Source organism: Coregonus lavaretus (assembly GCF_964263955.1).
Source record: "Coregonus lavaretus genome assembly, chromosome: 3".
NCBI classification, from domain to species: Eukaryota; Metazoa; Chordata; class Actinopteri; order Salmoniformes; family Salmonidae; genus Coregonus; species Coregonus lavaretus.
In genome coordinates this window covers 17,182,237-17,208,932 of record NC_139990.1, presented here as the reverse complement: position 1 = coordinate 17,208,932, position 26,696 = coordinate 17,182,237, and the positions used below count along the sequence as shown (strand labels likewise).

The window sequence follows — 26,696 nt, the reverse complement described above, 5'->3', positions numbered from 1 at the left end:
TAAAATACAAGCATTTCGCTGCACCTGCGATAAAATCTGCAAATCTGTGGACCGACCAATGAACTTTTTTGATTTTGAAAACCACATCCCAGTTCAACACTAACCCTAGCCTCAACCAAACCTAACCCTAGACCTAGCTTCATGTCAACATCCCAGTTCAACCTTAACTCTAGCCTCAACCAAACCTATCCCTATTATATGCTTCAATAAATACCCCTTTTTACCATAATTTTACATTCACTGCCATGAAAACGATAAGTGAGTCCCTCCAAATTTGTGGCATGACGGTTCCAGTGGAATTAGCCCAGAGTGCTTTCTATTGGAAGTTACTGATGGGTAGCACAACTATCTATCCTAAACTTTCAATGGACAGTTCAAAGCAAACATGATCTCTCTCTCTCTCTCTGTCTCTGTCTCTGTCTCTGTCTCTGTCTCTGTCTCTGTCTCTGTCTCTGTCTCTGTCTCTCTCTCTCTCGCTCTCTCACACACACACTGTACATACAGTGCATTCGGAAGGTATTCAGACCCTTTGACTTTTTCCACATTTTGTTACGTTACAGCGTTACTCTAAAATTGATTAAATCGTTTTTTTCTTCCCCTCATCAATTTACACACAATACCCCCATAATGACAAAGCCAAAACAGGTTGTTAGAAATCTTTGCAAATTTATTAAAAATAGCAAATGGAAATATCACATTTACATAAGTATTCAGACCCTTTACTCAGTACTTTGTTGAAGCATCTTTGGCAGCGATTACAGCCTCGAGTCTTCTTGGGTATGACGCTACAAGCTTGGCACACCTGTATTTGGGGAGTTTCTCCCATTCTTCTCTGCAGATCCTCTCAAGCTCTGTCAGGTTGGATGTGGGCGTTACTGCACAGCTATTTTCAGGTCTCTCCAGAGATGTTAGATCGTGTTCAAGTCTGGGCTCTGGCTGGGCCACTCAAGGACATTCAGAGACTTGTCGCAATGCCACTCCCGCGTTGTCTTGGCTGTGTGCTTAGGGTCGTTGTCCTGTTGGAAGGTGAACCTACACCCCAGTCTGAGGTACTGAGCGCTCTGGAGCAGGTTTTCATCAAGGATCTCTCTGTACTTTGCTCCGTTCATCTTTGCCTCGTTCCCGCCTAGTCTCCCATTCCCTGCCATTGCAAACCATCCCCACAGCCTGATGCTGCCACCACCACGCTTCACCGTGGGGATGGTGCCAGGTTTCCTCCAGACGTGACGCTTGGCAAACTCCAAGCGGGCTGTCGTGTGTCTTTTACTGAGGAGTGGCTTCTGTCTGGCCACTCTACCATAAAGGCCTGATTGGTGGAGTGCTGCTGAGATGGTTGTCCTTCTGGAAGGTTCTCCCATCTCCACAGAGGAACTCTGGAGCTCTGTCAGAGTGACTATCGGGTTCTTGGTCACCTCTCTGACCAAGGCCCTTCTCCCCCCGATTGCTCAGTTTGGCCGGGCGGCCAGATCTAGGAAGAGTCTTGGTGGTTCCAAACTTCTTCCATTTAAGAATGATGGAGGCCACTGTGTTCTTGGGGACCTTCAATGCTGCAGACATATTTTGGCACCTTTCCCCAGATCTGTGCCTCGACACAATCCTGTGTCGGACCTTTGCTCTGACATGCACTGTCAACTGTGGGACCTTATATAGACAGGTGTGTGCCTTTCCAAATCATGTCCAATCAATTGAATTTACCACAGGTGGACTCCAATCAAGTTGTAGAAACATCTCAAGGATGATCAATGGAAACAGGATGCACCTGAGCTCAATTTCTCATATCTGAGGGTCTGAATACTCATGTAAATAAGGTATTTCTGTTTTTTATTTTTTATAAATGTGCAAAATAAATTACAATCCTGTTTTCGCTTTGTCATTATGGGGTATTATGTGTAGATTGCTGCGGATTTGTATTTATTTAATCTAATTTAGAATAAGGCTGTAACGTAACAAAATGTTGAAAAAGTCAAGGGGTCTGAATACTTTCCGATGGCACTGTACATGTACACATACAACACTGCACTCAAAAAAGAAACTCATCCCCAATCTGAATTCATCTTAAGAAGAGAGAGGGGTGGTGGTGAGGTACATTTACTGGAAAGGAACAAAGTGTCTACACTGTAATGCATAAATCAAGTTTCAAGCCGTGCATAACTGCAACCATTTGGATTCTGAATAGCTACTTCAATCAACACTGTCTGGATGGTTCTGAGTGTTCTATCTATAACATCTATATAAACTCAGCAAAAAAAGAAACGTCCTCTCACTGTCAACTGTCAACTGGGCATCTTTCTTTTGGTGTTTTTCAGAGTCAGTAGAAAGGCCTCTTTAGTGTCCTAAGTTTTCATAACTGTGACCTTAATTGCCTACCGTCTGTAAGCTGTTAGTGTCTTAACGACCGTTCCACAGGTGCATGTTCATTAATTGTTTATGGTTCATTGAACAAGCATGGGAAACAGTGTTTACAATGAAGATCTGTGAAGTTATTTTGATTTTTATGAATTATCTTTGAAAGACAGGGTCCTTTTTTTGCTGAGTTTATAACTCCATCTTTTCAACTCATCTCTCGTGTCTCTGCTCTCCTCCCACCTACAGAGCTGTACATATTCCTGGAGAAGAGTAAAAATAAAGTTGATAATGGCAGCAGGTGCCTACAATGGGGAGAACAAGTATTAGATACACTGCCGATTTTGCAGGTTTTCCTACTTACAAAGCATGTAGAGGTCTGTAATTTTTATCATAGGTACACTTCAACTGTGAGAGACGGAATCTCACATTGTATGATTTTTAAGTAATTAATTTGCATTTTATTGCATGACATAAGTATTTGATACCCTTTTTTTTTTATCTTTATTTTAACAGGGAAAAACAGACTGAGACCTGGATCTCTTTTACGGCTGTGCCCTGTGTAAACATGTTGACATGTACAGTTTTAGACATACAGACAAGAACATTTAAAACATACAAAACAAAAACACAATTCAACAGAAACAATCACAGACAACATCATATTGATCCTCCATAACATTTTTTAAATGGGCATAGGACACCAGAATATCTAACTTAAGTTGGATCTGCAGTTTGTTCCATAAATAAGGTGCAATGGAACTGAAGGCAGTCCTACCCAACTCTGTGGAGACCACAGGAGTCTCTAATGTAATCCACATCTGTGATCTGGTTTTAAAATTAGTTTATCTAGTGGAAATTAATGATGATATATATGGAGGTAGTTTTAAAAGAAGTGCTTTATAAATAAACAAGAGAGCATGTTGCTCTCGCCTCACAGATAGAGAGGCCCAACCCACATGTTGATATAGGAAACAGTGATGAGTTTTGTAACTATCACCCATGATAAACCTGAGTGCACAATGGTAAATAGCATCCAGTGGTTTTAATGTGTTTGCCGATGCATGCATATAGATAATATCACCATAATCTAAAACTGAAATAAAAGTAGCCTGCACAATTTGTTTTCTATTTACGGAGGACAGACAAGCCCTGTTTCTGTAAAGGAACCGTATCTTGAATTTGAGCTTCTTTCCCAATTCAGTGACATGTTTTTTAAAAGAAAGCCTATCATCTAACCATACCCCTAAGTATTTATATGCAGAGACCTGTTTGATTTGAGTACCATCCAAGCTAGTGATTACAAAAGTGTTTCTAATTGAGAGTTTAGACCTAGAAAAAAACATGACATTTGTTTTCTTAGCGTTTAAAACAAGTTTAAGCTGTAAAAGAGACCCCTGTAGTATCCTAAAATCAGACTCCAACTGCATTAAAGCTTGGTCCGCTGTTGGAGCAATAGAGTACATCACTGTGTCATCTGCATATAAATGGAATTTACAATATCTGACATCATCACCAATGTTGTTTATATAAAGTGAGAACAATAGTGGGCCAATTATTGAACCCTGAGGGACCCCTTTAAGTAACTGTAAGGGGTCAGACTTGACCCCGTCGACCATGACGGCCTGAGTTCTATCTTTAAGATAGTCATAAAACCATCGACAGGCATCAGTGCCCAGTCCTATAGATGACAGCTTACTCAAAAGGATAGCATGGTCTACTGTGTCAAAAGCTTTTGACAAATCTACAAACAACGCAGCACAGTGCTTTCTATCATCTAAGGCATTTGCAATTTCATTTACAACAAGCATAGTGGCCGATGTGGTACTGTGTTTAGATCTAAAAACCAGATTGATTGGTGCTAAAATTACTGTTAACAGAAAGAAAAGATTGTAACTGTTTGTTGACTATATATTCTAGGATCTTTGCCAGACAAGGGAGCCTAGAGATGGGTCGATAGTTATCCAAATCACTACCGTCACCTCCCTTATGTAATGGCAGAACAAAAGCTGCTTTCCACACTTTAGGGATATTTCCTGTGCTTAATGTTAGATTAAAAATGTGTGTCACTGAACCAGCAATGATAGGTGCAGCACACTTAAGTAAGTACGGGTCTAAATTGTCAGCGCCTACGGATTTCTTGGTATCAATGGCATACAGGGCAGCTAGAACCTCTGCTTCAGTTATTTTCTGGAAACTAAAAACAGGGTTACCATTTTTCAGAGTAACGGTTGAAAAGCAAGACGAAAAATCAACTAACTGGCCAGTACCACAATGGCCACTTTTCTTTTCAAATAAAAAACCAGCAGAGATGAAATGCTTATTAAAAGCATCACAAATATCATTTTTTTCACTTAGAATACAGGAGTCTCAGATAATTTGCTTAGGAAGAGAAACAGCAGAATTCCCCCGTTTCAGTGAATTAACGGTTTTCCAGAATTTTGCAGGATCTCCTGCAGAATCTGTCATAGCATTAAGGAAGTAATTTGATTTTGCCTTTTTGACAGCTGCAGTACATTTATTTCTCAAATGCCTAAAAAACAGCCAATCAGCTGGAGTACCTGTTTTCCTCGCCAAGGCCCAGGCCCGATTCTTTTGCAGAAAAAGACCTGACAATTCAGGAGAGAACCAAGAAACTGGTTCTTAAGCGGGGCATGTTTATCAGACATAGAGGTAACAATAGAAGAGAAAAAAGCAAGGGCTAAAACCGGGTCCAGAAAGCAGCAAGTGGATAAAAGCTCAGAGTGATATAAGTCAAGGATAAAAGCTTGCTGTGAAAAATGTTTATTTCTCTTAGAGATTATACAGGGATCAGAGTGTTTCAGCCTGGTATCTCTAATACAAGCAATAGAGCAGTGGTCACTGATATCATTTGAAAAAACCCCACTGGCTGTGTATTTATGGGGGGTATTTGTTAGAATAATGTCTAGTAGAGTAGATTTTACTGGATTCTTAAAGTAAGAATTCCGTCTCTCACAGACCTGTTAGTTTTTCTTTAAGAAGCCCTCCTGTTCTCCACTCATTATCTGTATTAACTGCACCTGTTTGAACTCGTTACCTGTATAAAAGACACCTGTCCACACACTCAATCAAACAGACTCCAACCTCTCCACAATGGCCAAGACCAGAGAGCTGTGTAAGGACATCAGGGATAAAATTGTAGACCTGCACAAGGCTGGGATAGGCTACAGGACAATAGGCAAGCAGCTTGGTGAGAAGGCAACAACTGTTGGCGCAATTATTAGAAAATTGAAGAAATTCAAGATGACGGTCAATCACCCTTGGTCTGGGGCTCCATGCAAGATCTCACCTCGTGGGGCATCAATGATCATGAGGAAGGTGAGGGATCAGCCCAGAACTACACGGCAGGACCTGGTCAATGACCTGAAGAGAGCTGGGACCACAGTCTCAAAGAAAACCATTAGTAACACACTACGCCGTCATGGATTAAAATCATGCAGCGCACGCAAGGTCCCCCTGCTCAAGCCAGCGCATGTCCAGGCCCGTCTGAAGTTTGCCAATGACCATCTGGATGATCCAGAGGAGGAATGGGAGAAGGTCATGTGGTCTGATGAGACAAAAATAGAGCTTTTTGGTCTAAACTCCACACGCCGTGTTTGGAGGAAGAAGAAGGATGAGTACAACCCCAAGAACACCATCCCAACCGTGAAGCATGGAGGTGGAAACCTCATTCTTTGGGGATGCTTTTCTGCACCGTATTGAGGGGAGGATGGATGGGGCCATGTATCGCGAGATCTTGGCCAACAACCTCCTTCCCTCAGTAAGAGCATTGAAGATGGGTCGTGGCTGGGTCTTCCAGCATGACAATGACCCGAAACACACAGCCAGGGCAACTAAGGAGTGGCTCCGTAAGAAGCATCTCAAGGTCCTGGAGTGGCCTAGCCAGTCTCCAGACCTGAACCCAATAGAAATTCTTTGGAGGGAGCTGAAAGTCCGTATTGCCCAGTGACAGCCCCGAAACCTGAAGGATCTGGAGAAGGTCTGTATGGAGGTGTGGGCCAAAATCCCTGCTGCAGTGTGTGCAAACCTGGTCAAGACCTACAGGAAACGTATGATCTCTGTAATTGCAAACAAAGGTTTCTGTACCAAATATTAAGTTCTGCTTTTCTGATGTATCAAATACTTATGTCATGCAATAAAATGCAAATTAATTACTTAAAAATCATACAATGTGATTTTCTGGGTTTTTGTTTTAGATTCCGTCTCTCACAGTTGAAGTGTACCTATGATAAAAAATACAGACCTCTACATGCTTTGTAAGTAGGAAAACCTGCAAAATCGACAGTGTATCAAATACTTGTTCTCCCCACTGTACATTACCTTAGAGGAAGTCTTCATGGTAAAGTCAAAGTGGATCACTAGATGAGGGAGATAATTTTTTTAAATTGTGTCATTTAGCAGACACTCTTATACAGAGCGACTTACAGTTAGTGCGTTCATCTTAAAATAGCTACAGTTGAAGTCGGAAGTTTACATACACTTAGGTTGGAGTCATTAATGCTTGTTTTTCAACCACTCCACAAATTTCTTGTTAACAAACTATAGTTTTGGCAAGTCGGTTAAGACATCTACTTTGTGCATGACACAAGTCATTTTTCCAACAATTTTTTACAGACAGATTATTTCACTTATAATTCACTGTATCACAATTCCAGTGGGTCAGAAGTTTACATACACTAAATTGACTGTGCCTTTAAACAGCTTGGAGAATTCCAGAAAATGATGTCATGGCTTTAGAAGCTTCTGATAGGCTAATTTACATACTTTGAGTCAATTGGAGGTGTACCTGTGGATGTATTTCAAGGCCTACCTTCAAACTCAGTGCCTCTTTGCTTGACATCATGGGAAAATCAAAAGAAATCAGCCAAGACCTCAAAAAAAATATTGTAGACCTCCACAAGTCTGGTTCATCCTTGGGAAGCATGGGGTTGGCAGCATCATGCTGTGGGGGTGCTTTGATGCAGGAGGGACTGGTGCACTTCACAAAATAGATGGCATTATGAGGAAGGAAAAATATGTGGATATATTGAAGCAACATCTCAAGACATCAGTCAGGAAGTTAAAGCTTGGTCGCAAATGGGTCTTCCAAATGGACAATGACCCCAAGCATACTTCCAAAGTTGTGGCAAAATGGCTTAAGGACAACAAAGTCAAGGTATTGGAGTGTCCATCACAAAGCCCTGACCTCAATCCTATAGAAAATGTGTGGGCAGAACTGAAAAAGCGTGTGCGAGAAAGGAGGCCTACAAACCTGACTCAGTTACACCAGCTCTGTCAGGAGGAATGGGCCAAAATTCACCAAACTAATTGTGGGAAGCTTGTGAAAGGCTACCCGAAATGTTTGACCCAAGTTAAACAATTTAAAGGCAATGCTACCAAATACTAATTGAGTGTATGTAAACTTCTGACCCACTGGGAATGTGATGAAAGAAATAAAAGCTGAAATAAATAATTCTCTCTACTATTATTCTGACATTTCACATTCTTAAAATAAAGTGGTGATCCTAACTGACCTAAGACAGTTAATTTTTACTAGGATTAAATGTCAGGAATTATGAAAAACTGAGTTTAAATGTATTTGACTAAGGTGTATGTAAACTTCCGACTTCAGCTCTAGGTGGGACAACCACATATCACAGGCACGGTAAGTCCACTTTTCCTTAATAAAGTAGTTATCAGCAAAGTCAGAGCTGGAAAGTGAGTGGGGGGGGGGGGGGGGGTTCAAGTGCAAGTGTTGGTTCAGGAAGGTTTTATTGTGAGGGGGAGGGGGGTCGAGGTGAGGAGGGGATTATTTCTCTTACAGGTGCTCAGACAGATACAGAATGTGTGTCGTAAATGGCACCCTATTCCCCGGTAGTGCACTACTTTTGACCAGTGTCCTATGGGCTCAATAGGGAATAGGGTGCCATTTGGGACTGGAGGTACGGTGCTGTGTTTTATACAGTACATCACAAAAGCATTATCCATGACACTGAGATTTCCATGTAGAGCTTTTTTTTTAGATTGGCAATGTTTAGAATAGCATTATACAGATTATTACATGATATTATAGTATGTGGTTTAATACAGTTATTGTGATGTATTGCAGATTGCCAAATATAAAGCCTCTGTGTGTTAAATACAATATACTGTACTACTATGGAGAAAAAAAAATTATGCAATTTTGGTAAGATCATAAAAGAAATATATGATAAATCATGCTATGTGCACATACATCGTAAAGATCTTATCTTTCTCTCTCACCCCCATTTCTATGTTTTGGCAGTGAACCAATTGTTTTCTCAGTAGGCATCCCATCCCAGTAGTGATTGATATGGCAGATTAACTTTCCGAGTGGCTTCTGTAATCAGCCCAGGCACCACAAGAGACCCCTTCCTCCTATTACACTCACCGCAGGTCGCTGGAGACAATCATTATACCCTCGAATGGGTGTCTGTAGGGTTAGGGGTTTCCTCTTGAGGTGTATGTAGGAGGAGTTTCTATTGAGGTATCTGCACTGTAAAAAAAAAAATCTAGTTGATTCAACTAATTATTATTTAGTAACTGGTTCCACAGCCTTTTTTAGTTCACACAACTTTTCGGTCAAAGTGTTACCTGAACTAAAAGCAAATTTTTGGCCCAAATTTAGCTCCAACTTCATCAGAAATTAAGCTAGCGACACTCACACATTCAAATAGTACTTTTAACATACAAAGTTTTCAAAGTACATATTTGGCATACATGATTACATTGTGCATGTTCTTTTATACAGTAATTATTGTGTCCTCACATGGGATTTTATCTCACAACCTCTTGGTGCACAACATTCTTATCTTCCTGCTATGCCACCATGAGTTCACCTGTATTCCTACACTTTGCACTTCAAAGTAAATCTCACCTCTTAGAAGTACACTCAAGAAAAACTATTTAATTTATCATAGTCAGTGGTGTAAAGTACTTAAGTAAAAATACTTGAAAGTACTACTTAAGTTGTTTTTTGGGGTATGTGTACTTTACTTTACTATATATATATAAATAAATAAATAAATAAATAATTGGTCATTTAGCAGACGCTCTTATCCAGAGCGACTTACAGGAGCAATTAGGGTTAAGTGCCTTGCTCGAGGGCACATCGACAGATTTTTCACCTAGTGGGCTCGGGGATTAGAACCAGCGACCTTTCGGTTACTGGCACAACGCTCTTAACCACTAAGCTACCTGCCGCCCCCTGCCGTATATCAATCAATGATGAGAGAATAGTCAGATTAGCTGATAACTGACACAGACATGGTGGCGTAGCAGGAAGATCAGAATGCTGTGAACCAAAATGTTGTGAGTTATGTTATAGTCATTTTAGCAGACACTCTTACCCAGAGCGACTAGGGTTAAGTGCCTTGCTCAAGGGCACAATTAAAAATTTTTCAACTAATCGGCTCAGGGATTCAAACCAGCAATCTTTCAGGTTACTGACCCAATGCTCTTAAGCACTAGGCCCCTGTCTCAACCCAGCGTGAGGTGTAGTAAGGAAGCAGTGCCACAAGACTGTGTTAGCCTGCAGATCATCTCTTGTGGACAGACTACGTAACCATAAATGGCGCCTTAGATCTGTCACGATACAACAGGATGCGTGAGATAATGAGTGGCATTAGTTCCAGTGTTTGGGTTTTTCCGTCACTGGTTATTTGGACAAATCACAATTTCACAGGTGTTAGCATCTTTCGAATTTCAGAAGGAGAGGGGACATTTGCAAAGAGTTAGGGTGGAGCTCTTTGTTCCGGTTCTGATCCTTGTTCTATCTCTTCTCTTATCATGTATGGGCCCAGAACTTAATCGAGCATCTAACCAATTACGCAATACTTTAGTTCTGGGTTAACCAAGATTAGCCTCAGAGCTAAAACCTAGGCGTTAGCTTGGGGAGCTAACGCAAGTCGTCAGATCTTCAGGTGCATTTACGCCTACCTCACAACCATGCAGTTGAGCATTTCTTTGTTTATACTGACAGATTATTTTATAGCTCCTATAGCTTAATTAGCTAAATCCAATTCCAGCAAGCTTAGTTTAGCCAGGGACACTGTGCACCACGCACGTCATATAGACAGTGGAATAGACATAACACAGGTGTCAGAGGACTGCTCTGTGTTTTACCGTAATCTCCTCTCCACCTCTGAGATCATTTACATATCAAGGTTGTTGAAATGTATGAATGGACGTGACTATACTTCTCAATGGAGAAACAGCAGGAAGACATTTAATTGAACAGCTTCTTGGGGCTTCATCTGCATAAAGCCTTTGGGTTTTTTCTTTATTTTTCTTTGGGGTAAAAAACAAATAATTTCCTCCTATTGTGATTGGTAGAAGAGTGCGGAGGAAGCGACACCAAGGAATATAAATAAATGTCCAACCTTCCATGATTTAAGAGTTTCTCAAGTCTCTATGTTGTTCTCATTTGACACGTCCTTTACCAAAAATGGCCTTCTTGACCTCATCTCCTTCAGTCTCAGTGTTTAGTGTCCCTGTGTGACTGACTGAGGACATCAGCTCCTATCCTATTATATCTTATGAATATTTTAGATGCCATATCTTCAGTCAGCATTCTCAACTGATTCTCCTCAGGTGGAGAAAAATAGAAAGTAATTGAAACGTAATATAATGCCGCTTTGCTTAAAATGTAAAAATATTCAGCCGATAAAGTCCTGCTGATAGGTTTTGATTTGGTTTTAACGCTTAACTGAGCCTGGCTCTACAGTATCTGCCCTCTTGGTTGATTCTGAGCACTTCTCTGTGGGCTGAGCTCCCCCATTGTTATTGGAGCAGTAATGGCTAATGTCATGTAAATAGCTAGCTAATCGACAAAGAAAGTTCAGACTGAAGACATTACAGTCTAGACTAAGACTCACCATCCTTAAGTACCTTCCCTTCTTTATTGTGAAGATTTAAAATGAGGGAGACGGACTTCTATTCAGTAAACGGTGGTGATTGATAATAGTACTTAACAACACAAGGAGAGAGAGGATGTTCTAGTTCTGCTGAAGCAGACAAATAAAATGGAAGTGTTTGTAGCTTATCAGTGGCTGCAGAGTGCAGACAGACGGACAAAGCATCCAGGCCTTGTTCTTTTCCCAACCAAGAACATGGCAGGGATGGAGTCCACAATCACACTCAAACCTCTTTAGAGGAGAGATATCTCACATTTATTGTTCATGTATGTTTCTCTATGTAACTTTTATATGAAAGAGGGAGAAAGGGAGAGGGAGAAAGAGAAAAAGAGAGGCAGTTTTACAATTATTATTAGTTTGTTGTTTTTGTTTCACTAATGCAAGTCTTAGACCTCAACCTAATTTAATTCCATCTACCTAATGTTTTCATAATGTTAGCACCTGTAAGACAGCTTCTTAATCTGAATAATCATCATCAACATCAACAGATAGAGAAGCCAATGCTTTCATTTGTTTACTCATAAACGTGCTCAGTTAAATGATGTACCTCAGCAACATGTCTATGCATTATTCATTAAAACTTCCAGCTAAACTTAGGTTATCACTTCTATAGTGTAGCCTTGTATTGTGCAGTTAAAAAACACAACTGTTACCTTATGGATCTCAAAGCTTTTGATGTTAAAAGAAATAGGCCTACATGTGTTCTAGTAAAGGGATTAAAATATACATTTTGCATACAATTAACCCTCTCTGGGATATTTCATAGATGTATAATTACCTGGAGAGAAGACAACAACCTCATTAAAATAAGTAATTAATCGTCTGATGTGGTTTCAACAGGCTTCCCGTTGCGACGACCATGAAGATCCATCTGCTAGCCCCGGCCCGCTAGCACACGCAAACTACAACTGTGCTTCCTGCTAGCTGTGCTGAAGCACCAATTTGAACTGCTCTCGGACTCACATATTGCTGTTCACTGGACCTTATGATCACTCAGTTGCACAGCTGATGCCTGCTGGACTGTTCCTTTACACGGTACCCTGTCCTGTTTATTCTGTTTAGCCTCAGCCCAAACTTTATCGCTATTACCAGTTGTTGTCTTAGCTCTCTCTAATAACACCTGTGATTGCTTTATGCCTCTCTCCCATGTCAATATGCCTTGCCTATTGCTGTTTGGGTTAGTTCTTATTATACAATTTCACTGTAGAACCCCAAGTCCCTCTCAAACTGCCTCAAATAGTTCCTTTGTTCCACCCCCCATACATGCCGAGACCGGCTCAATCGGTGCCTCCAGTGATGCTATCTCTTTCATTGTTACCCAACGCTTAGGTTTACCTCAACTGTACTCATATCCTTCCATATCCTTTTCTGTACATAATGCCCTGAATCTTTTCTACAACGCCCAGAAATCTGCCCCCTTTATTCTCTGTACCCAACGCACTAGAAGACCAGTTCTTAAAGCCTTTAGTCGTATCCTTATTCTACTCCTCCTCTGTTCCTCTGGTGATGTAGAGGCTAACCCAGGCCCTGCAGCCCCCAGTATCACTCCTACTCCCCAGGAACTATCATTTGTTGACTTCTGTAATCGTAAAAGCCTTGGTTTTCTGCACGTAAATATCAGAAGCCTCCTTCCTAAGTTTGAGTTATTCACTGCGTTAGCACACTCCGCCAACCCTGATGTTCTAGCAGTGTCTGAATCCTGGCTTAGGAAGGCCACCAAAAATTCTGAAATTTCCATCCCCAACTATAACATTTTCCGTCTAGATAGAACTGCCAAAGGGGGTGGAGTTGCAATCTACTGTAGAGATAGCCTGCAGAGCTCTATCATACTATCCAGGTCTGTGCCCAAACAGTTTGAGCTTCTACTTCTAAAAATCCACCTTTCCAGAAATAAATATCTCACTGTTGCCACTTGCTACAGACCCCCCTCAGCCCCCAGCTGTGCCCTGGACACCATATGTGAATTGATTGCCCCCCATCTATCCTCAGAGTTCGTACTGCTTGGTGACCTAAATTGGGATATGCTTAACACCCCGGCCATCCTACAATCTAAACTAGATGCCCTCAATCTCACACAAATTATCAACGAACCTACCAGGTACAACCCTAAATCCGTAAACATGGGTACCCTCATAGATATCATCCTGACTAACTTACCCTCTAAATACACCTCTGCTGTCTTCAACCAGGATCTTAGCGATCACTGCCTTTTTGCCTGCATCCGTAATGGGTCCGCGGTCAAACGACCACCCCTCATCACTGTCAAACGCTCCCTAAAACACTTCAGCAAGCAGGCCTTCCTAATTGACCTGGCCCAGGTATCCTGGATGGATATAGATCTCATTCTGTCAGTAGAGGATGCCTGGTTGTTCTATAAAAGTAATTTCCTCTCAATCTTAAATAAACATGCCCCATTCAAAAAATACAGAACTAAGAACAGATATAGCCCCTGGTTCTCCTCAGACTTGACTGCCCTTGACCAGCACAAAAACATCCTGTGGCGTACTGCATTAGCATCAAATAGCCCCCGCGATATGCAACTTTTCAGGGAAGTTAGGAACCAATATACATAAGCAGTTAGGAAAGCAAAGGCTAACTATTTCAAACAGAAATTTGCATTCTGTAGCACTAACTCCGCTGTGTCCTCCTCCCAGAGTGCGAAGAGCCTAGGCGTGACCCTGGACAACACCCTGTCGTTCTCCGCCAACATCAAGGCGGTGACCCGCTCCTGCAGGTTCATGCTCTACAACATTCGGAGAGTACGACCCTGCCTTACACAGGAAGCGGCACAGGTCCTAATCCAGGCACTTGTCATCTCCCGTCTGGACTACTGCAACTCGCTGTTGGCTGGCCTCCCTGCCTGTGCCATTAAACCCCTACAACTCATCCAGAATGCCGCAGCCCGTCTGGTGTTCAACCTTCCCAAGTTCTCTCACGTCACCCCCCTCCTCCGCACACTCCACTGGCTTCCAGTTGAAGCTCGCATCCGCTACAAGACCATGGTGCTTGCCTATGGAGCAGTGAGGGGAACGGCACCTCTGTACCTTCAGGCTCTGATCAGTCCCTACACCCAAACGAGGGCATTGCGTTCATCCACCTCTGGCCTGCTGGCTCCCCTTCCTCTGCGGAAGCATAGCTCCCGCTCAGCCCAGTCAAAACTGTTCGCTGCTCTGGCACCCCAATGGTGGAACAAGCTCCCTCACGACGCCAGGACAGCGGAGTCACTCACCACCTTCCGGAGACATTTGAAACCCCACCTCTTTAAGGAATACCTGGGATAGGATAAAGTAATCCTTCTAACCCCCCCCCCCCCCCCCCCCCAAATTGTAAAGTGGTTATCCCACTGGCTATAGGGTGAACGCACCAATTTATGAGTCGCTCTGGCTAAGAGCGTCTGCTAAATGACGTTAATGTGCCCTTGAGCAAGGCACTTAACCCTAATTGCTCCTGTAAGTCGCTCTGGATAAGAGCGTCTGCTAAATGACTAAAATGTAAAATGTAAATGTAACTCCAAAAAGTTTTGGGACACTGTAAAGTCCATGGAGAATAAGAGCACCTCCTCCCAGCTGCCCACTGCACTGAGGCTAGGAAACACTATCACCACCGATAAATCTACAATAATCGAGAATTTCAACAAGCATTTTGCTACGGCTGGCCATGCTTTCCACCTGGCTACCACTACCCCGGCCACCAGCTCTGCACCCTCCGCTGCAACTTGCCCATGCCCCCCCCGCTTCTCCTTCACACAAATCCAGACAGCTGATGTTCTGAAAGAGCTGCAAAATCTGGACCCCTACAATCATCTGGGCTAGACAATCTGGACCCTTTCTTTCTAAAACTAGCCGCCGAAATTGTCGCAACCCCTATTACTAGCCTGTTCAACCTCTCTTTCGTAACGTCTGAGATCCCCAGAGATTGGAAAGCTGCCGCGGTCATCCCCCTCTTCAAAGGGGGTGACACTCTAGATCCAAACTGTTACAGACCCATATCCATCCTGCCCTGCCTTTCGAAAGTTTTTGAAAGCCAAGTTAACAAACAGATCACCGACCATTTCGAATCCCACCGTACCTTCTCCGCTATGCAATCCGGTTTCCGAGCTGGTCATGGGTGCACTTCAGCCACGCTCAAGGTCCTAAACGATATTATAACCGCGATCGATAATAGACAGTCTTCATCGACCTGGCCAAGGCTTTCGACTCTGTCAACCACCGCATTCTTATTGGCAGACTAAATAGCCTTGGTTTCTCAAATGACTGCCTCGCCTGGTTCACCAACTACTTCTCAGATAGAGTTCAATGTGTCAAATCGGAGGGCCTGTTGTCTGGACCTATGGCAGTCTCTATGGGGGTGCCACAGGGTTCAATTCTTGGGCCGACTCTTTTCTCCGTGTATATCAATGATGTCGCTCTTGCTGCTGGTGACTCTCAGATCCACCTCTACGCAGACGACACCATTCTGTATACATCTGGCCCTTCATTGGACACTGTGTTAACAAACCTCCAAACGAGCTTCAATGCCATACAACACTCCTTCCGTAGCCTCCAACTGCTCTTAAACACTAGTAAAACTAAATGCATGCTCTTCAACCGAACGCTGCTTGCACCCGCCCACCCGACTAGAATCACTACTCTCGACGGGTCTGACCTAGAGTATGTGGACAACTACAAATACCTAGGTGTCTGGTTAGACTGTAAACTCTCCTTCCAGACTCACATTAAGAATCTCCAATCCAAAGTTAAATCTAGAATCGGTTTCCTATTTCGCAACAAAGCCTCCTTCACTCATGCTGCCAAACATGCCCTCGTAAAACTGACTATCCTACCGATCCTTGACTTCGGCGATGTCATTTACAAAATAGCCTCCAACACTCTACTCAGCAAATTGGATGTAGTCTATCACAGTGCCATCCGTTTTGTCTCCAAAGCCCCATATACTACCCACCACTGTGACCTGTACGCTCTTGTTGGCTGGTCCTCACTACATATTCGTCGCCAAACCCACTGGCTCCAGGCCATCTATAAATCACTGCTAGGCAAATCCCTGCCTCATCTTAGCTCATTGGTCACCATAGCAACACCCACCCGTAGTATATGCTCCAGCAGGTATATCTCACTGGTCATCCCCAAAGCCAACACCTCCTTTGGCCGCCATTCCTTCCAGTTCTCTGCTGCCAATGACTGGAACAAATTGCAAAAATCTTTGAAGCTGGAGACACTTATCTCCCTCACTAACTTTAAGCATCAGTTGTCAGAGCACCTTACCGATCACTGCACCTGTACACAGCCCATCAGAAATTATCCCGCCCAACTACCTCATCCCTATATTGTTATTTATTTTGCTCATTTGTACCCCAATATCTCTATTTGCACATAATCTCTTGCACATCTATCATTCCAGTGTTAATACTAATTGTAATTATTTTGCACTATAGCCTATTTATTGCCTTACCTCCATAACTTGCTACATTTGCACACACTGTATATATATTTTGTTGTATTTTTGACTTTATGTTTTGTTTTACCCCATATGTAACTCTGTGTTGTTGTTTTTATCGCACTGCTTTGCTTTATCTTGGCCAGGTCGCAGTTGTAAATGAGAACTTGTTCTCAACTGGCTTACCTGGTTAAATAAAGGTGAAATAAAAAAATAAAAAATAAAAAAAGTAGGAATCCTTAGCTCTGCTTTGAATTCCCTACAAGTTTCAATTTATCAATATCAATGCAGTAATCAATATCAATGTAACAAAATAGCAAAGATGGGGCACACATGCACCTCTAGCCTTGTCTTTCTACTACAAAGCCTTTCGCTCTCTGCATGGAGAGAAGCAGGAGATCTATAGGAGATGGGAAATATGATCAACCTCTCTAGGAAAGAGCTATTGTTGTTTGAATCTTCAGGGCACTTATCGGCATGATCCCTATCTGCCTGTCTGACGCTCAGGTGCTACAACTTCTCTACAGTTTAATTTATGCAAATACGGGATTAATTTCTCAGCTCTTCAAAAGATCAATCAATTTTTTAAGTGTGGTCTTACATTTAGATTATGTAGTGTTGCGATCATACCTTGTGCTGCTCAATGTGAGCTGGTAATATGGCACTGAGCTGTTTTAACAGATATATTGTGTTTTAGCTAAGCATTCATTTAGAGAGAATCATATGTTTTGATAAGAGAATATAATATCTTACAGTATGCTATTTTCTTTTCTGTCACCAGAATATGGCTTGTGTTAGCTAAATCCACTGTAACCTCCATTATAATGGTAATTCATTATTTAGGATATGATACAGTTGTGTTAATTGTAATTGATTGGTTATACACATGAGACTAAGACCTGTATTTAATCAATTGTAGAAAACGGATCTCCAGATAACTATGTCAGAAGCATACATATACACGAGACCTAACCTGAGAATATGCATCGGAATAATCTAGAAAATCAATTTCACATTTGCATCGAGGAGAATTGTGTTGTTTGTTTCGCTTGGAAAATTACCTTGCTGTGAAAATGAGAAATGTAATGTTAGAGGGTGACTAAGCTGTTACAGTCATATTCCTTGTAGACGCTTTTTATATTGAATAAAGGAATGTTTAATCTCTATTAATTTCTAAGAGTTAACGTGGAAGCCTTTTTATGATATTTGCCTCTGTTTTTGTCTGGAGAAAAGGGCCTGTAAAATAGAACATGGAACCGGTAATTTAGTACTGCACAATCAAGAGCTTTAATAGAATTTAAGGGGCCAATACTCCTTAATAGCTTTGTCTCAAAGTGTGCAATGCATCCAAGATTTCAGCGAGGATGACTATTAGCCTTCATCTCTTTACATCCTGGCAGACAGGGTAGATAGGCAAGAATAAGCTAGCATCAGGACAGTGAAGAGGTTGGACAGGAAACTGTAAGCTAGTTTTTGACATTATGCTGACTTTGATTCTGTACTGATGCTGAGCTGTGCTATGGAGAGTGCAGGAATAAGTTAGCGTTGGGCATGTATACTGTCATTTTTTACATTGTGCTTGTAGTTGTACCGGTGCTGTGCTCTTCTGTGCTGTGGGGAGCGGAGGGATGATCGCCCCTCAGTTGTTCACTTCACTCACTGATAAGCAGCAGCTCTATTGAAAGGAGGCATGTTGCAGGGAAACCTCCAAGACCAAGCATCCTTACAATAGACCTGGCGCTGGTGGGATGGATCCCTCTCCCATCCACAGCTACACAGTTGTCAGAACTCTTCAGCACACTGCCATACAGACCTCCATCTCTCCACAGCCTAATGTCCTCTCCTGATCTCCTGTTTGTCCACTGTGGTTGGTGGGGTCCCTCTCCCATCCCTCCCACATCCAGAGGGTTGTAAAACAGGCCTCTCCAGCCTCCTTATCCTCTCCAGTACACAGCAAAAGCCAGCCTAATCTCAGAACCAGGGCTGGAATCAATCTGTATCGCTGAAGTTCAGCTTTATAGCTTGATTGAGATTTAAAGGCAACCCACTGGGTACAGATGTCATTTCAACGTCTAGTTTTGATTTACATTTGGTTGAGTTGTTAACTAAAATGAATTCAACATGAAATCAACCAGAAATGTCAGCATGTCTTTGGTTATAGGTTAAAATACTTTTTGCAAATCCAATCAGTTTTCCATGTTGATTCAACGTCATCACATTGAATTTTGTCGTTGAAATGACGTGGAAACAAAGTTGATTCAACCAGTGGAGACTGCATTCATGGTAAACGCTGCATATGTTGGCTCAAACGGAAATTACCTTTACATTTTGATCGGGCTTCAGTGATACAGATGGAATCTCTCCCCATCATCTCCTACTGGTCCACTGTGGCTGTGCTCTGCCTATGACAAGGCAGCAGGCTCAGGGAGGGAGACCTGCGATGAGTAGCTACAGCCACAAAATGGCCCTATTTATCTGATGGTGAGTTATTAGGTGTTAGGCCTATCCAACAGTTTTTCCTGCAATTAAATCGTTCACCTCACAATGCTTTCCCCAACTTTAGAATAGTAGTCTACTGCTACTCATTTAAATGGCCCACGTTCTCTGAATGTCTTTGATTGTTCACCACCCTATTATCTGGCGTCTGTATTATTGCATTTTAAATGTCGAGTTTAAAAGCATTAGCTAGGCTTACCTCACTTTGTTGTTTTTAAGGGACAATGGAAGTCACACAGACACACATTAGCTAAGCGCTGTAGAGAAGACTGCTGCTGTTGCACCTGGTTGTCAGAACATCATTAACACATTGAGAGATAAAAGCTCTGGGTTGTTCCCAGTGAAGTGTATGTGTTAGTAAAGGAACCATCAGTACCTATTCCAGCCCGCCTGGTCTCTTCAGTCTCTCCTCATCTAGGAAGTGTTTCATTCTACACTACAGAAAACAGCAACGTGCTTCACCTACCTGACATAATGGCATTTTATTCAAGGTGGCGGAGGAGAACTTTGCCTAAGGCTCCCCGTTTATTATGATAACATTTTGTTTTATAAAGGATTTACTTGCTAATGTGTGTGTGTGTGTTTGTACACTTCACTCTCCATTCATCAAATCTACACTGAGTGTACAAAACTGACCAGGAGAATCCCGGGGAAAGCTATGATCCCTAATTGATGTCACTTGTTAAATCCACTTCAATCAGTGTAGATGAAGGGGAGGAGACATGTTAAAGAAGGAGTTTTAACCCTTGAGACAATTGACAAAATATTTAAGTGCCTTTGAATGGGGTATGGTAGTAGGTGCCAAGTGTACCGGTTTGTGTCAAGAACTGCAAAGATGCTGGGTTTTCACGCTCAACAGTTTCCCGTGTGTCAAGAATGGTCCACCACCTAAAGGACATCCAGCCAACTTGATACAACTGTGGGAAGCATTGGAGTCAACATGGGCCAGCAGGGGGGCGGGGCGGGGCGAGGGTTGCAACTCAATATTAGGAAGGTGTTCTTAATGTTTTGTACTCTGTGTTTATTACACATGAGCACTGCCACTTTATTATCGCTCCTTCATTTACCAGTGGTAAAGCTGGAGTGTTGATGCATCATGCATATCTTTATGGGATTCTGTCTGTGGCTGTGTGAACGAAGGGGATAGGTTACAGCGCAGCATGGGAATTTATATCTCCTACATTAAGTTATCAGGTAAGTTTACAAGACTTTGCCAGACAGAAAAGGACAGAAGAATGAGTCCAACTCTTTGCTCCTATATATCAAATACATGCAAACATTGCCCTTTCAGAAGTTGGCTAACCTCAATATTTATTATTGACATGTATTGTAGGATTTTATTGATAGACAGTGATACAGAGGCCCAAATTTACAAGCTCAGTAGTAAAGATCCATGTTTACAGTCACGCAGAGAGAGAGAGAGAGAGAGAGAGAGAGAGAGAGAGAGAGAGAGAGAGAGAGAGAGAGAGAGAGAGAGAGAGAGAGAGAGAGAGAGAGAGAGAGAGAAATCAAGCTAATTGCAGTAGCAGAAACCACAAATGAATAGAGGCGATTGTGGATTCATGTGATGGAGTAATACACTGTGCCTCTCAGAATCTATGATCTTATTTACATACAGACAGAACTAGAATCATATAACCAGGAGAATGTTGCTCGATAACCGTGGTTACATGGGAGTATCTCTACTGTGCTGCTGAGACAGATTGTTGTGAGAGAAGGATTGGACACAGAACTTGACTTGACACCCTTTTCCCATTTGGAGCGCATCAGGACAGTACAGTGCCATACATCAATGGTAAATTGAGTGAAAACCAGGAAAGAGGTGACCTTATCACACGAACAAAACAAAATTATTCAAAACAAAACCTCGATCATGGCCGATACATTTCAATGATTATGGTGATTAAATTCATCAAATGATTCTAAAGGTGATTTCCAAATTCAGTAAGACCTACTGTATCCTACATGCTTTAACATAGAGTATACACAAATACCTCAGAGTTATAGCAGCTATTTACAAATGATTGAGTGACATCAGCTAACCGCTAGAATATTTAGTCCAATATCCTCTCCTCGAGTGCTCCATCCATCCATGCATTCAGTGGTGTGCAGCAAGTGGGTGAACCTGTCTCTCCTCGTTTACATCTGATGTTTAGAGAAGGAGCCGAGGAGAATGGAGAAAAAGACGTTTGATATTCATGTTAGAGTGCCAGGCTCTATGCCCCAGCCTCTATGGGCGCCTCCAGGGCTTTGATGTGTACGCTGGGCAGGCCGAACCAGGATGGGGGAAGCTCCTTTCCCTGGCCAGCACTGTCATCCTGGAACTTGATGTTGAGGTAGAAGTCTCCTGTGTAGAGGAACAGGAGGGCTCCCACACACACAGAGTTCTCTGTGGGGTTCACCTGGGAAGACAACACACAATTTTGGTATTTTATTAGGATCCCCATTAGCTGTTGCAAAAGCAGCAGCTACTCTTCCTGGGGTCCACACAAAGCATGACATAATACAGAACATTAATAGACAAGAACAGCTCAAGGACAGAACTACATACACAAAGATACATTATTCAGAGTGCCTATGGATAGCTAACTTATCTGAGAATAGTTTTGCCACCAATCACACACGTAGTTCTGGACACACACACACCGTGTCTATGTAGAAGGTGTTTGATCCTATGAAAGTGACTGCGTCCTGCAGGTCATAGTTCTGAACTCCGTTCTGGTAGTCCTGGAAGGGAACCACGGTCAGGGCGAACGGTCCGACCGCATTCTTACTACGATTGGTCAGTTTCACCTCCAATGGCACGGCGTCGCCCACCTTACAGTCGGCGATGATGTCACAGTCACACGGTTTCCCGTTCACCACTACGTCTAGAGAGAGAGAGAGAGAGTGTGTGTTAGGGATGAGTTAGGAGTTATTGATGAACACCTAAGGATCGAGACATTGTTTCAATAACCACATGGAAGCATAGATTGCTGTGTGCACAGTCACCTGCTATAAATTAATTAATTAATTTGTTCCTCTATGAAATATTAGTGCTTGGTTGGATTTGAGGTTTTACTACTATTTATGTAATTAAACACATTTTCAGTATGGTTGTTTTGAGACAACCTGTACCTTTGAACATACAAGCAAAATGAGGGTTGCAACTGATATCAAGTCTATTAGATAGCAAGGAATGAATTTGTGAACAGAAGAGAGTGTATCATTAAGCTCCACTATAGACTTGTGGAGATCTTCAAAAACATGTCATGAACAATTTCACAAAACATGTCTTCTTCACAATCTCCCCAACAACCTGCCTTCCCATCTCAGAATGACCCGTCCTCAAGCTCTCTCTCTTCCATTTAATTTCCAATTCATTTGCATTCATGACAACACCATACACAGCATTCACATGTGCAGACGTATCGTCCAGCACATTGTTTCTGGTGTGGGATCAGTAGTTTAAAATACACTTTTATTTAAATTAACGGAGAGCGAGGGAGCTGTGGGGATTAAATGAATTCAGACTGCATCCTATCAATCTCACGCATGACTCATTGCTGTCAAGAAGGGACAAATGAGATGGTTGGAAAACCACCCCTTCCTTCCCCTCATTCTACCCCCACACTCTCACATAAAATGCACTTCTCTGTATTTCTCCCCTCTCTCCTTTCTTCTCTCTCTCTGTTCCTCTGCATCACCTCTCTCTGACATTTCCAACTGAGTTGAATTGGGGGTAAATTCAATTTCTCTAATGTGTAGCCAATCCATATATGGCACTGTTTGGTTCAGGTGGAGTGGAACCACCATGTTTGTTTCTATAATGAGCTCTATGATTCTTCTGCTCCTCTGGGAGGGAGGGAGGTGGAGAGAGCGAGAGAGAGAGCGAGGGAGGAAGGGAGTGAGAGAAACACATGCACAAATACACACACACACACACACACACACACACACACACACACACACACACACACACACACACACACACACTACTGCAATGCCCTTGTGGCTGTAGTTAGAAGTGCTAGTCAGAGCCGTTGAGGCCTGAGGACATGAAAGGACATGAAAGAGCCAGGTGTGGGTGTGTGTTGGGGTGCGTTCTCTGCTCTGCTGTGGTGTGTTGTACCACAGATTGCAGAGCCTCACAGGCAGACGTCCACAGACAGGGAGCCTGAAGACTGGAGGGGGCAACCAGAGAGCTGAGCCGTGCCACACTGAGCCCCCCCTAGTGAAACAGAGCCAGGGTGGGTGTCCCACCCCAGGGAATCTGCAACTCTACCAGGGTGCCATTCAGCTATACATCTAAAGCTATATGTTTGAACCTGGAACGACACATTCAGCTCCAGCTAGCTATACGTCTGCATTGTCAATCTACCGTGCAGTCTCTTAACTCACTGCAATAGACTAAGCTACTTCTTTCATCAACCCAGAATACGTACACAGAGGTTCTCCAGAGGAGAACGTTTTACGTCTCTCTGCCTGTCAGAAAAAGTTGTCTTCAAAACATGTTGTGATGGAATATGTTTGACAGTGTAAGAAGAGCGAGAGAGACGACAGACAGACGACAGCCAAGTCAAACATTACCAATGTGATCAGTACAGAGATGTAGTGTCATTGACAACACTACCATTACCCTTGAGTAGCTGAGTGTTTTATTGGTAGGAATTTGCTCTCAGTTGTAACTGGATTCTACAGTGTATATTCCAGATTATTTTCTTGTCTTTTTAGTCACATAAAAGCCAGGTAATTATTTGGTGCAATTATGTTAAAATGGATCTGTGAGTATTTGAATAGTCACTTTCACATATTGTTCATGATATTTGGGCATTAGTAGCTCCATAGCTTGGAGGGACCTGTGGGACTTAGCAATACACTCCTACAGTACACAGCATAAAATAGGCAGTAGAGGAGATTCTAACGTGACACCTTTCCAATTGGTTATATTTAGTTGATCAAAAGCTTGTTGGTTGGAGATGTGCAAATTATAGGTACATCAGTTCTAAACAGGGATGATGAATTCCAACACATCAACTAGTGAACAAAAGAAGAACGGAAGTGTGAGATGAGCTGAGCTGAGGTGTTGAAGAGTCTACACTTGGGGTAGGCAACTAGATTCAGCCGCAGGACGATTTTTGTCAGGGGGCCGGAACATACAGTGGGGGGAAAAAAGTATTTAGTCAGCCACCAATTGTGCAAGTTCTCCCACTTAAAAAGATGAGAGAGGCCTGTAATTTTCATCATAGGTACACGTCAACTATGACAGACAAAATGAGAAAAATTAATCCAGAAAATCACATTGTAGGATTTTTTATGAATTTATTTGCAAATTATGGTGGAAAATAAGTATTTGGTCAACAACAAAAGTTTCTCAATACTTTGTTATATACCCTTTGTTGGCAATGACACAGGTCAAACGTTTTCTGTAAGTCTTCACAAGGTTTTCACACACTGTTGCTGGTATTTTGGCCCATTCCTCCATGCAGATCTCCTCTAGAGCAGTGATGTTTTGGGGCTGTCGCTGGGCAACACAGACTTTCAACTCCCTCCAAAGATGTTATATGGGGTTGAGATCTGGAGACTGGCTAGGCCACTCCAGGACCTTGAAATGCTTCTTACGAAGCCACTCCTTCGTTGCCCGGGCGGTGTGTTTGGGATCATTGCCATGCTGAAAGACCCAGCCACGTTTCATCTTCAATGCCCTTGCAAAATCTCACGATACATGGCCCCATTCATTCTTTTCTTTACACGGATCAGTCGTCCTGGTCCCTTTGCAGAAAAACAGCCCCAAAGCATGATGTTTCCACCCCCATGCTTCACAGTAGGTATGGTGTTCTTTGGATGCAACTCAGCATTCTTTGTCCTCCAAACACGACGAGTTGAGTTTTTACCAAAAAGTTCTATTTTGGTTTCATCTGACCATATGACATTCTCCCAATCCTCTTCTGGATCATCCAAATGCACTCTAGCAAACTTCAGACGGGCCTGGACATGTACTGGCTTAAGCAGGGGGACACGTCTGGCACTGCAGGATTTGAGTCCCTGGCGGCGTAGTGTGTTACTGATGGTAGGCTTTGTTACTTTGGTCCCAGCTCTCTGCAGGTCATTCACTAGGTCCCCCCGTGTGGTTCTGGGATTTTTGCTCACCGTTCTTGTGATCATTTTGACCCCACGGGGTGAGATCTTGCGTGGAGCCCCAGATCGAGGGAGATTATCAGTGGTCTTGTATGTCTTCCAATTCCTAATAATTGCTCCCACAGTTGATTTCTTCAAACCAAGCTGCTTACCTATTGCAGATTCAGTCTTCCCAGCCTGGTGCAGGTCTACACTTTTGTTTCTGGTGTCCTTTGACAGCTCTTTGGTCTTGGCCATAGTGGAGTTTGGAGTGTGACTGTTTGAGGTTGTGGACAGGTGTCTTTTATTTATACTGATAACAAGTTCAAACAGGTGCCATTAATACAGGTAACGAGTGGAGGACAGAGGAGCCTCTTAAAGAAGAAGTTACAGGTCTGTGAGAGCCAGAAATGTTGCTTGTTCGTAGGTGACCAAATACTTATTTTCCACCATAACTTGCAAATAAATTCATAAAAAATCCTACAATGTGATTTTCTGGATTTTTTTTCTCAATTTGTCTGTCATAGTTGACGTGTACCTATGATGAAAATTACAGGCCTCTCTCATCTTTTTAAGTGGGAGAACTTGCACAATTGGTGGCTGACTAAATACTTTTTTCCCCCACTGTAATTATAATAATTTGCAAATTGATCACAACTAAGCTCAAAAATAGATTGTATTTGAAAATACCAATGATTTCATACCTTGATTACATTGAGACACAATCACGTCTCTTTTTTTATTTTATTCGGGGTGATACTTTGGAACAGATTTCCTAAATGATATCCATTTTAGCTGAATTCCTAGTGATTTTAGTATTTTTTAAACTAAAAACTTTTGGGGGCCCAGATACAAAACACTAGAGGGACAGTTTTGGCCCGCGGGCCGCCAGTTGCCAAACCCTGGTCTACACACACACAGATGCCCACAAGCGCGCACAAACAAACACAAGCCCACACGCAAGCACACAAACGCCTCAATCACCACCTGAACATTTACAACAAAAACTCCTGTTCACTCCTCTCCGCCTGGTCCATACAAAGCCTGTGTGACTGAGGGAGAAAGGCAGGGAGTCTTTAACATAATACAGTGGCTCTACACAGAGTTAAGTACAGCCTGCAGTGGGAAGGAAGCACAGGGTTACAGAGGAGGAACCTGCAGTAAAGAACTACAGTGAATACTTTATAATTATGTAAATAACACAGATCAAACTAATGGCTATCACATTGACATTAGATGTAAGTTCTACCTCTGAGACCTTGTATGCCTTTCAATAAAGTGCTTAGCCATGCTGCACCATTATGACTGTCATTAAAAATAGTTTAGAAAACACATTTCACTTTAGGGGCTACATACAGTATCTTTCTGTATTTAGACAGCATTATAATCATG

General features: G+C 42.4%; 1 protein-coding gene across 1 annotated transcript in view; it reads right to left on the bottom strand.

The window, feature by feature from the left end:
* Positions 1-20,502: 20,502 nt before the first annotated feature.
* The window catches only part of trappc9 (trafficking protein particle complex subunit 9), a 321,620-nt gene continuing 315,426 nt past the window's right edge, over positions 20,503-26,696 (bottom strand). The window contains exons 23-24 of the mRNA XM_084158560.1: positions 21,855-22,078; positions 20,503-21,610 (exon numbers count right to left, since the gene is read on the bottom strand). Coding sequence (XP_084014686.1) covers positions 21,425-21,610; positions 21,855-22,078 — 410 coding nt within the window. The 3' untranslated portion in view covers positions 20,503-21,424. The remainder of the gene's footprint in view (positions 21,611-21,854; positions 22,079-26,696) is intronic.